General features: G+C 48.5%; 1 protein-coding gene across 7 annotated transcripts in view; it reads right to left on the reverse strand.

Moving 5' to 3' along the window:
* Nucleotides 1–7,842: 7,842 nt before the first annotated feature.
* LDLRAD4 (low density lipoprotein receptor class A domain containing 4) overlaps nucleotides 7,843–12,631 on the reverse strand; it is a 407,799-nt gene continuing 403,010 nt past the window's right edge. For 3 of the 7 annotated variants that reach the window (XM_025365259.1, XM_025365265.1, XM_025365261.1), the window contains 2 exons: nucleotides 11,078–11,131; nucleotides 8,790–9,438 (listed from right to left, as the gene is read on the reverse strand). In XM_025365259.1, the coding sequence (XP_025221044.1) occupies nucleotides 8,908–9,438; nucleotides 11,078–11,131 (585 nt within the window). In that variant the 3' untranslated portion in view covers nucleotides 8,790–8,907. Of the gene's footprint in view, nucleotides 9,439–11,077; nucleotides 11,132–12,631 lie in introns of all 7 variants that reach the window. The other 4 variants (XM_025365260.1, XM_025365266.1, XM_025365263.1 and 1 more) reach the window with 2 other exon arrangements.

Raw genomic sequence — 12,631 nt, forward strand, 5'->3', positions numbered from 1 at the left:
TCTGGAAGGTTCCAAGGGATTCTTTCAAGCATGCCTTTCTGAGTGTCCCCCTGGGCGCTGGGGAGAGGGCGACCAGGTGAGTGTGTGACTAGGTGGATTCTGCTCAGCTGTTGACACTTCTGTTTGCAAAACAAATGACTAAAATAAGTGGGTGAAAGAAAGCCAGGAATTGCTTAGCTTCAGAAGTTGGAGGGGTTTGGGAGCAGTCAGGTGGCCCTGAAGGACAATGGAGAACTCCCCAAATTCGCCAGCTTTGGAGCATTAAGGAGGCCCAGGGCAGGGTGGTGTCGAGACCATTGTTAAGGAGGGGTTCAGACAGAAAGCAACGGTGTGGGCATTGGACATATGCGCTTGCCCTCTCCCCCTGCCGTCATCCCCTCCACCCCTGCCCGTCCTCTCAGTGTCTTGGTCTGCGCTGTCTCTGAGGCATCTGAGCCAGGTGCTTCTTGGCTCCCAGCCACAGCGGGCAGTTCCTTTATGCACCAGCAGTTTCCAAGCACTTCCAAGCCTTTGTTTTTCTGTCTCAGGTCTTTTGCTGAAGCCTTCTCAGCTTGCTCAGTCTACAGCCAGGGTGGCTTGGAAGGTGAACCTGGAAGGGCCACTCCGCAGCCGTGGGCAGGTGAGCTGTCCCAGCCTCCTGTCCTTCAGAGGCATGGCCTGCACGGTTTCTCGAATGTGGCTGAGCCCCTTGGCCCGCAGTGGGAACCAGCTCAGCATATACCTTTCGTTGTCTTTCCTCTCTCCTCTCTCATTTGCCTGTTTCCTCTGCTAACAGCTCCCACACCCTTGGCTCTGAGACAGCTTCCAAAGTGACAGCTGGTACAGCCTCCCAGGGACAGTGGGGGCGAGGCGAGCCCTGTCTCCACTGTGACAAGCCAGCCCCAGGTTTTACTGGATTTGCTGCTTGTGGTCTGCAGGAGCAGGGATCCCAAGCCTGGATTCCCCTCATTCCTTCTGTGCAGAGCTGTCTCCAGGAACAAAGTTTGCATAGTGTGAGCGTTAGCAAATTTGGGGGGTATCTTTAATATTTCTCTAGTGGTCTGCTGAGTTCAGAGATTACAGAATTTATTCCAGAGTGTGGGTGGTTCATTAGTGACTGTTTGCTGTTTGACAGGAAAGAAACTTTGCCTTGCTGTCTCCTTCTTAGAGCTCTCTTCAAATCCCCTTTCCAAAATGATCTTAAAGAATTCAAATCAGAATCTAAAATGGAGGTACCATTAGAATTTAGGCCCATACCCAGATTTGGGGCCCATACCATTTTGAATGGTATTTTCAAAATTTCAGTTTCCATTTGCTCATTATAGGTACATAGAAATGCAAAAATAAATTGCATATCCTGCAACCATGCTAAATCCACCCTAGTAGTTTGGTAGATTGGGTGGGGTTTTGTGCACACACAGTCATCATCTGTGAACCCGTATTCTTATTTAGAGCATAGAGATAATACCGTTCTAGTCTCTTGGGGTAGGACATTTAGAGCCTTTCTGTTGTTACGTTATCACTGACTAGAGACCTCCGATGCCAAAGAATTTAAAACACACTGAGGAGGTCTGTTCTGTTGTGGAATAGTTGCCATTGTTAGGAATCTTGTTCATATTTGGGCTGAGCATTTGGGTTCTGTGTGGCAGCTGAGCATGTGGGTTCTGTGTGGCAGCCACCCAAAGACTTGGAGGCGTCTGGAAAGTCCTCCTGGGCGCCTCCTGCAGGGTGAGCAGCTTCCCTGGGGACTCCTCGCATGCGGGCACCTGATGACTGTCTGAATGACCTGTGTGGAACCCAGCACTGGGAAAGGAATCATGATCTGACCAGAATTGCTTCTAGTAGAATATGAAGTAGTGATTTTTGAAAAGTCAGAGTGACCACAAGCTGAATGGGAGGTTTAGACAGGGAACCATAAGAAGTGTTTCTTTGAGACAGGTCTTAAAACACACGGCATTTCCCCCATGCATGTACTTTGTTGCTGAAAGATAAAGAAAAAACAAAACAAAAACCCAAGGGACAAATGGATGCCGCTGATTATTTTTAATGATTTTGTGCTATGGTTTGACCACAGCATTAAGAACAAGCAGAAAAATCTGATTTCATAACTAACAAACAGCACTTAGAGCAACATCTTTCTTTAAAAGTATTGCAATTACAGACCTTAGGTCTAAGAACTACATCACCATTGCTCAGGTAAAAGAGGCAGATACGTGACAGGTGGAAATCATTCTCTGTATGGAACTGGGAATTATGTTGAAAAGTAAGCACAAATGTTTGCTAAAAGAAACTTTAATGACTTGATTATCATAGCTCACAACCAACTATTGAAAAGTTCAAATACAGTTGTACTTTTTTAGTAGATTGCTTTATAATAAAAATGAACTAAATGCTGTAAATAGTATTGTACATATTTTAAAATAGCCTTAAACTAGACAAGTATACAAGTAGCATGATTTTTGAAAGCTATGAAATGAAAAATAGCAACATACCAACCAGCACATTCAAATGAACCAGTATCATTAACAGTCAAGTTTAAGCCTCAATTCGTCCTGTAGAAAGGAAGCAATGATGTGGTCACAAATTTCAGTACCTCTGAGTCTAGAACATTCTCATGCTCAACAGTTCTCCCACAAGGTTGAACCTGGGGGGTAGGAGCTTTGTTTCTGACAGTAACGAGCCTCAGTTCTTAATGCTGAATCCCAAGGGGTGCACCCTACAGTATATGATGGAAGCAACACGCGGGATCCACAACAACACGAGTGTCACCTTTTCACGGCCCTTTCAGACAGATCCTGAAAGGGCTGACTTTTAATCCATTCAGCATTAGGAGTTGCCTTGTAGAGTCCATTTCAGTTTAAGGATAATCGGTTGTTTGTTTCTTGGATGTTAGGGGTATGAGTCTATTGTGATTTTCAAAGAACATATACCATGGGGCAACTAAAAACTTTGGAATTTATTAGACTCCACTTTTGTGGCAGAATAAGCTGATAATATGGGTCAGACGGGCAAAATTCCACGAACTGCTCTTATGGGACAACACTCGAAAGGATACCCACACCCAAGATTCAACCGTGGTTTTAATGAATACGGTGTTACACACTTCTCTCGTTCTTTCTTTTTAAAATTAGGGTATTTGAAGATAAATGCAGACGTCACAATCAGACACTAAAAACTAAGCTGGAAGAGAGATGTAACAATATACAATTCAAAATGTAATTTCTAACTGATGGCAAAACCGAGTTTGCTTTTCGGGTCAGGATTATGATGGGACATGCGTGGGAATGGATGAGAGGTCCTCACTTGGCTGGCTGGCAGCCACGTCTCTTCTAGTGCTAACCCATAACTGAACGCTTTTCCTAAGAACAGGGTCTTGTTGTAAGTGGGTGTTTTTCCTGAGGTATTTCCCTACAATCTCTACTGTTACTTCATTGGCTCCACAGCTGCAGTTTGTAAAACAAAAAGGCACAGAGAGACTTGGACACAGATGGTCACAGATGCCTCTGGAGCTGAACAGAGTCCGCTGCTGCAGGCTGATTGACTTATTCCTCTGACACAGTTTCTGCAATTTAACAACAAAAATGTGCACTTTTCACTAAGGCTGACACCTTCGTGATGCTACAGCAGGAGATAGATGCAGGAGGTTACAAAGCAAGTTGAAAAACAACATTTTTCTGACTCAAATATAACTAACACTGGTCCAGCTGAGCATTACTAAAATGATTCAAATAAGAAGCGTCTAGTGGCAACCAAAAAGCTGTGGGATTTTTTAAAAAGTATTTTCTTTAAAGTGTTTTCACAGCAAAGATGCAACTTTCCATTGCTATATATACGCTGGTCATAAACTGTTGCTTGTTTGTTCACACTTCTTTCTCGTGTTATAATATTGATATTTAATAGGAAAATAAACTACATAGACTTTAATCTGTATGCATCCATTTGCAAATTTCCTTACAAAAGAGGACAAAGCACATAGGCATTCACAAATTCTATGCCATTTCTGTTAAAATTGGTATCATCTATACATTATATTACAGTATTAACAACTTGTTCTACCCATTGGGTAGGATATGTGCATAATATATTCAACTTATATACAGCACCTTACAAATAAAAACATAAGAAAAGACAGACAACTGAAAAAAGCACCATTTTAAGTGAGGCACAACAAAGGTGGGAGCATCAGGTGCGGGAGGGGGCGGCTGGGTTCCTGTATCTGCTGAACTCAGAACACGAGGCACCTTCGTTGCTGAAAAACTGACATGCAGATCTCTGACATGATAGGGTCTATATCTACATATATATAATGTGCACGGATAATGTATATATAATCTCTATAGCTCTAACCCGCTCCCGCATTACACAAAAACAAGGGCACGCAGAGGGAAGAAAGAAAAGGATGAAGGAAGACGTTGCTTTCCCAGCAAGACATTCCTACACTCAGACAGCAGCTTCCTAACGCACCCAGTTCGGGAAGCAGCAGCAGCAAATGACTGTCTAACCCTGGCAGTAACATAAACGTGAACTCTGCGAAGCACACGCGTGCTGGGTAATAAAGAATGCTGGACTCTTGGTTCCTAAAAAGTACAGACCATTGCAAGGCTAAGAGTGCTTTCCATTGTCTGTTCACATCTCTGATCTGTGGAGGTGCTGGCAGCTGGCGGTGGTGGAACTGGTGAACGGTAAGCCACGCAGCTGCTGAGAACTGGCATGTAGGATCTGGGCTGGAAGCAACATTTAATTTGTGACTTTCCTCGCACCAAGAAGGGGAGGTTTACCCTTTGCCCATCTGTCATTCAATTGTCCTTTCACCTCAGCAGGTCAGTGTGAGCAGGAGAGCAGAGGGCAGGCTGTGGGGCATGTTCATGGCATGAAGCCTTGGCTGCAAGCACTGGCTTTAATCACTTAAGCAAGAAACGCAAAAGTTAACAGAAACCAAGTATCTTTCCCAGTTTTTTCTCTCATACACGGCTGAGCTTTGGAAATTAAAAAAAAATGAATGGTACACAAAGTTAATGTTGCCATTCTAAGTAGCAGAATTCAGTAAGCGAGCAGTGCAGCAAGCCCCGAGATGGGGGCGCATCCAGTCAGGGCTGCGTGGGCGGCCGGGCTCCCTGCGGCCACAGCAGAACGTCTCAGCCTGCGAGTGACCAACGCCACGAGCCGGTCCTTTGAGGGAGGGCCTGGGGCTGGGTGCTGTGTGTCTCTGTGCTAGCGACCAGTACCTGGCCTGAGGACGTATTTGAAGCGCTCTGCACCAGAGCCTTCCTAAAAAGAAGAGCCACTGGATGGAAGATAGAGGATGGCCCCTGTCAGAGACAGGAACTGTTGGTTCCAAGAGGAAGGCAGGGATTTGGATGAATTCTTCTAGGTCAGAGAAGCTTTTCTAAAAGTGCTTCCTTTTGAGCCTTTCTCATTCTTACGAAGATGAAATAAAGGTGAAAGAGATCAGATGGAGATATATGTAGAAGTTCAGGAAGTCCTTGCCTGGGTACAAAATTCCTCTGCTGGTGTCAGGAGGCCTCCCCCATTTACTTTTGGCCCCTATTTCCTGCCTCATAAGTTTGAGCCAACATAGTGAATGGAAATGCGTCTGCATGATAAATCTTTTGAAAGTTCTCCTCTCCTCTCTTGGGATTTCTTGTGGCTTGGGTGTGTGTCCCTGTGTGTATGTGGTGGGGAGGGTGAGGACATGCTTGTCAAGCTTCTGTATTAGTAAATTTTGGACACCACAAAGAGATCAACTATTGGAATACATAATTCGTTTCATGAAATCTCTTTTCCATTAAGGATTGCTTCAGTATTTAAAAAGAATGCTAGAGCTTGTGAAAAAGCAAATATATGCTGGAAGATTATGTTCTTATAGATGGGAATCAAGATGCCTTGGGTCTGCTACACCTGGAACAAGGGACAAAAGTCAGCGGTACGCCCAGCAGTGTTCACTCCCACCAAATGTTCTTCCTAACAATGCAATCCTCACTTTGCTGGAATAATCTGAGATTATAAACCTGTCATTGATTGCCTAAATCAGCGGTTACTAAACTGGACCCGTGGGTTCTACAAGCTAAAAGAAGGGTTCTTGAAAGAATAGGCCCCACTGTGTAAGCTGTATCATCACAATCGCCACTCTTTCAACACCACGCTAGCCATGAGGCAACACGGTATGAACAGGTCAGCCACAACCTTCAAAAGAGCTACTGATCCAAATCACCTTTGCCTTGTGCTGAAGGGAAATTGACTATTAATTCATGTTATGATCTCGGCTTTTAAACTAATTCATTACAGAGCCCCAGCCTCGAAGACCTTTCGAAGTCATGGTTTGATATATATGTCTTTAACGATTTAACAAAGGCAGTTCTCTAGGGTGGTTGAATGGGAGGAGCCTCTGTCTTGAAAGCTGATTGAAGGTATCTGAATTACGTAATTATCAATTCACAGGTCTCGTCTCTGAGCCCCTTCGAGGCAGGTGGAGAAGTAAGGACTGTGAAGCCGTTTGGGAGCTGGAGCTGTGGACTGCGTCCCCTGCTCCCCCAAACCTGCGAGTGAGAACTGGAATGACGGGATCACTCACCTCGCCCCCGCGTCTGTGGACACACCTGACCGAGAATCCACTGCAAGTCCCTGCCAGCAGGGCCCGCTGGGAACACGGGCTCCTCATCGTCGCCTGACAGAGGGAGAGAGGCTCATCTGGGGAGCCAGAGAACCTTCAGGGCGTCTCCAGGGTTGGGGAAGGTCCTCTCTGGCCCCCAGCCAATCCCTGCCCTGAGAGCTGGTTTCTCTCCAGCAGACCCTTCCAAGTATCACTGGAGCAAGACTGAGTCCAGTCTCAGAACCTCCACGGTGACTCTCAACTGTATATACTTCCACACAGGGTTGTAGGCAGGAGCTGACAACTGCTGCCCTTGTTTTTCCTCTCTCCTTTTAAGAGTTGGACTAGTTCTGTGGATGTTACTGTGTGAAAAGGATGAATGTAATGGAAATTCTAATCCTCAAAACAAAAACCGTGGCCTACCTACAGCGGTAAGAAGCAGAAGGGAACAGACAAGGGTCAGACAACCCTTGGGGTTTGGAACAGTCTCCAGTGACAGCACAGCCACTGCACCGAGGGGCTCACCTGCGAGATCCACAGACAGACACAGACACACACACGCGGATTCGGCTTTAAAGCTGCATAGATGGGAGTCACGGAATCATCATTCCAGCTCATCGTGTTACGTGAAGAGGCCACAGGCCCACCCTCCACACGGCAGACTGTGCTGCAGACAAGCCCTTCTCCATGCGCAGTGGCTGCTAAACGTGTTGGCTGCTGCTCTTACAAAAGCCAGTGCTTACATCTGCAGAAGAAAGTTATTTTTTTAATTGTACATAAGAATGAATATTTGTAAATATCAGGAATATTAAAACTAACAATATTTGAAATTAGTTTTCTAGTTGCATTTTAACTGCATATTGTGCTTTTTACCCGGCGCTCTTCAGTCACTTGCCCCCTCCACTGTTCTCGGAGGGTCCAGTTCCTGCCTTCAGTGCAAAGCCTGGCCTGGGGAAGGGTTTGGTAGAATCCTGCAGGAATTTGGGTGTGTTCTGAGCACTGCATTCCTTTAAGAATGTGCTAATACTAGTGACACACAATGGCTTATTACCATGATCGGCAACATGGCATTCTTCCGTCATTTCTAGAGGCTTCCAAAGCATAAGAAACCACCACCCACACCACTCCCACACGAAGTTCTCGGTAGGCAGGATGTGGGGTGGCTGCTGGGAGACTCCTGTGAACTGAGCAGCCCTGCAGAACTGAACTAAGCTGTCGAGGCAATGGAATATACTGAGGAGTCACGTATCTCAACAGTATGCAGAATAACCACCTTGCATTTTAAACAACTTATTGCATAAAATAAGGTATGTATTTGAATGTATTTCATGCTATAGTGAAAAAATCTAAATTACTGGAGAAATTGCACTGCTGGAGGATGACAGCAGCGCTGCATGATGCTGGATCCATAAATGCATGTGTTCATTTTCTCATAAAATATGCAGCCTAAGATTAGCAGAGTAACTCAAAATAACAAGTCAGAAATGCTGGAACTTAATCTTCCCTATCTTCCACCCAAATGTCTCCAAAAGCTTCAGCAATGCACTGCTGTTTGATGCAAACTCCTGCAACAATAATGACTTTTTTGATTTACGTAAGTTGGTAAAATGTTAGGCTACATCCCCAAATACCTTTTCTTGGGTGATTCTGGGGACCACTCCAGGATATTCCTTGGGCCTGATTACAATCACAGGTGAAAAGACAACATACAGAACTCCACGCAAAACAGTTCCCTCGTAAATATTTTCAACATTAAGATAGTGCAACTTTGAAAACACATCATCACAACACAAAGGCGCTCCTTGCACGCATCTGACTTCTCCACTTTATACCTTGGCACACAAAACAGGAATTTTGATTCATATTTTTAAAACAACATAAAACTTCCACGCCTTAGGAGAAAAAGCAAACTGGCTGGTTCTTCCTCACAATAATATATAATAATGCTTCCTTCTTTACTCACTCAATTATAAAACAGGCCATTCTGGCCTCATGTATCTGCAAAGTCTCCTTTCACAATTAAATAAATCACATACCTCTGTGGGTTTTATTTCATGATCTCTTCAAAGCATCCCTTTCTCTGTTTTCCCCTGCCCACACCCCCGTCCCAGCCCCTGTCCCCAAATAAACACTGTTTGCGGTCAAACCAGACGGAAGTTTGTGTCATTTCAGTCTAGTTTGCATGCAGTTCCCCTAGAAGGAATCAGAAACAAAGACCGTGTTTGCTCATTTGGTTTTACTTCTTTGTACCATGTAAAACTGAACAACACTGCGCAGGGGGCCCGGCCCCGCTTCCCTCCTTGGTGTCTTCCTCCAGCTGAAGTGCAGGTTGGAGGGAATCAGACCAGGTTCCCAGGCTTCCTATCTTTGCCTTTGATGGGTACTATTGTGCTCTCTGCGTTGTTCTGCTGAAACTGCAGTCTGCTGCCCCTGTGTGCGTTGCTGCGCTGGTGATGGAGGAAAGAGGCGCCGGGGTGGTGGCCCATCACCTCGCTGTACGTCGGGGGCGGCCCCTCCATCCTCCCGTTACTGCTGCAGGTGGTTGCACTGATGCCCGAGTTGCTGCTGGGTGGGCACGGGCCCCCGCTGTACATCGCAATGTCTATCAAATCACTGTCAAATATGGTTCGGTTGGGCGGGGCCCTCACGGACTCTCGGTTGAGTTCCATCTGCTGTTCAGGGTCCCGGAGCTGCAGGGTGCAGGGCCCCTGGTAAGGAGGTGGCTCTTCACCGTCGGACAGGGAGATGGTGGGAGGAAGATCGATCTCGTGCTGCACATAGGGGTAGGTGGGCTGGAAGCGGCTGAAGCGATCCCTCTGGATGAAGGAGGGCGCTGTGAACCTGTCCCTGGACCGCGGGGCATGCATGATCTGGAAGGAAAGGAGGAGAGGCCTGAAGACGGTTTGGGCGCAATGATGACCATAAATGTGTCAGAATCAAGGAAAGTCACGCTTGGTCTGTTACTACCAGTTTGAACACCCTCTCCCAGGAAAAAAACAGGAAAATCCAATTCCAGGAAAAAAGCTTACTTTTCTGATTCCTTGTGACAGACCACTCACCTTGCCAGATCCTAGGGCATCCGGGAGGGCTGAGCAATGGAGAGCTGTGGGTAACTGAAAGCTCGGGCTCCGGGCAGTTACTGTGTGTGCTACGTGTGCATTTTCCCCTTGGACACAGAACACACTAGGAGCTCCAAGAGTCACAGGGCGAACAGCACCGCAGCCTGCACTCGGATCCGGTCACCAGTGACCTTGTCCAGGACTCGGCTTCTCTACAACTTACGAGGACAGGACAAGGCTGCCTCCTTTCTCAGGTCCCTGCCAGCTCTAGAACCTAGAACCTACGATTCAGAAAAGCAAGGAGGGGCTCCGAGTTTTTATTTTTATTTATGTCTTAATTTTTTTTTTTTTTTTAGACAGGGTCTGGCTCTGTCACCGAGGCTGGAGTGCAGTGGTGCCATCTTGGCTTATTGCAGCCTCAACCTTCTGGGCTCAAGCGATTCTCCCACCTCAGCCTCCTGAGTAGCTGGGACTACAGGCGCACCACCATACCTGGCTTGTTGTTTTGAGATGGGGTTTTGTCATGTTGCATAGGCTTGTCTTAACTCCTGAGCTTAAGTGATCCACCCGCCTCAACTTCCTAAAGTGCTGGGATTATAGTCATGAGCTACTGCGCCAGCCAGGACTCCGGGTAAGCAGAAGTTACAACTTCACACAGTGGTACATGGAGCAGATACAAAGCGCTGGGTCGACTTATTAATTACTTAGAGAAGATGATTGCCCTACCAATTACTTTTTAACAAATCCCCCAATAATGACTGCTTTTCCTTTGTGGCTCCTAGACTTTTCCAGTTATTTGGAATCTGAGTAAAAGTTTCCTGTAGTTATTTTTAGTCACTGACATGAAAAATGTTTTTACTCAAGTAAATATGATTATCATAATTTATTTTTTCAAAATGAATCCAGGTAGTATATTTCTTACAAAATCTTCTCATTTCTTCTACCATCCCAGTTTATTCTAGGAGATGGCTCTTTTATATACATATATATACATATATATACATACACGTGCGCGTATATATGCATAGGTGTGTGTGTATACATACATGTGTATATACATGCATTTAATATACACACATATCTACACACACACATAGAGATACTGATTTCTCTCACACCATTATTTTTAACTTAAAGGCAAAAAAAAGTTATTTTAAAATCCACATTATTACACTTGGAGATGTGGGAATGAATCATGCTGATATTTATAAACTATGCCCACACTTGCCAAGGCACATTAGTAGAAGCTTATGGGATCATGTAAAGATACGTGATTCTCAAATTGTTTTTGATAAGGAGCTTTAGACTAGCACGAATAATCCGTGGAAGATTCTAGGGGAAGTCCCCTCCCGCTTTTGACCAAAGTGTCAGCCCGCCTGGCGAGGCCCCTCCCCTTCCCCCACGTGGCAGGGACGGGACCCCCTCATCCCCACCTGCTGGGGCCCCTTACCTCCGAGGCGCCCGGCCGTGGTGCGGCGCTGTCTGAAGGCCACAGGCACCCTTCCTGGCGGAGGGGAAGGGGAGGAGAGTGGGGAACAAGAAACAGGAAAATCATTAGCCCCGCAGCACCTAAAAACATGAAGCACAACTTCTGGAAAGGGGGATCTGCATAAAACGTGGAGCGAGACCGGGCGCGGTGGCTCACGCCTGTCATCCCAGCACTTTGGGAGGCCGGGGCGGGCAGTTCACCTGAGGTCAGGAGTTCGAGACCAGCCTGACCAACACGGTGAAACCCCGTCTCTACTAAAAATACAAAAATGAGCCGGGCGCGGTGGCGGCGCCTGTGGTCCCAGCTCCTCGGGAGGCTGAGGCAGGAGAACGGCGGGAACCCGGGGGCGGAGGTCGCGGTGAGCTGAGATGGCGCCGCCCACTCCAGCCTGGGCCACAGAGTGTATCAAAAAAACAAAAACAAAAAAATGGACAAACACACACACAAACAAAAAAACGTGCAGCGAGAAAGCTGGTCCCGTGTCAGATCTCATGTCCACATGCGGGGCTGGGAACAAAAGGAAACGTGGAAACGCTGAGCTCCCGGCCGGATGAGATGGGAGTGGAAACGGCTCGCGCTCCACACCTGCGGGCTTGGAATACGCTCAGACGCCTGAACACCCGCAGTCGGGGCCGCCCGCGAGGGCAGGCGGGGTGGGGGCAGCCCTGGCCGAGGCGGCCCCGGGGGCGCAGCTCCGCGCTCGCTCGCAGGGACACCCGGGTCCGAGACGGGCCGGCTCCCCGCCCGCGAGGGTCTCCTCCAGTCCGTATTCACGGGGCAGACGCAACCTCACATCTGCTGCCTCAGGGTCTCTTTTCAAAAATGTGTGGCCAGACGGACCAGCCACAGGCCCCGGGAAAGATTCTTCCCAAGGGCACGCGTGGGCCCTTTTCAGCCCGGAGCGGGGTCCGCGGGGCCGTCACGGGAGAGCTGGGACTCCGCGGGAGGAGCCCGCGTGTGGGGAATTTTCGGGAACGCGCGGGCTGGGCCATCCCTGCGCTCCGAGGGCCCCGGCGCCAGCAGCACACGGCGGTGCGCGGACGAAGGGGGCTCAGGGAGCGCCTGGAACCCGAGGGCAGGGCCGGGCGTGGCGGGCACAGACCGGGGCGGGGCTCCGGCGCCAGCGGGGCGGGGCCGGGAAGGGGCGGGGCCGGGAAGGGGCGGGGTCGGGAAGGGGCGGAGTCGGGAAGGGGCGGAGTCGGGAAGGGGCGGAGTCGGGAAGGGGCGGAGTCGGGAAGGGGCGGAGTCGGGAAGGGGCGGACGCGCTCCCACCGCCCGGGGCCCAGGCTCGGCCCGCAGGGGCGCTCCTCGCTCCCGGAGCCCAGGCAGCCGCAGCCGGGGACGCCGCCGGGTCCCTCTGCCGGGCACTCAGAGGGGCTGAGCGGTTCCTGAAAACGCAGCGACTGTCCCCAGTGGCCTTATTTCCCGAAAAGCGAGCAAACCCGGCCAAGTGCCCCCAGGAGCCCCCGTCCAGCCGGCTGCGCCCCCGAGGCCCGGCCCTTGGCTGACCCGGCG

This window comes from Theropithecus gelada, chromosome 18 (genome assembly GCF_003255815.1).
Source record: "Theropithecus gelada isolate Dixy chromosome 18, Tgel_1.0, whole genome shotgun sequence".
Taxonomy (NCBI): Eukaryota; Metazoa; Chordata; class Mammalia; order Primates; family Cercopithecidae; genus Theropithecus; species Theropithecus gelada.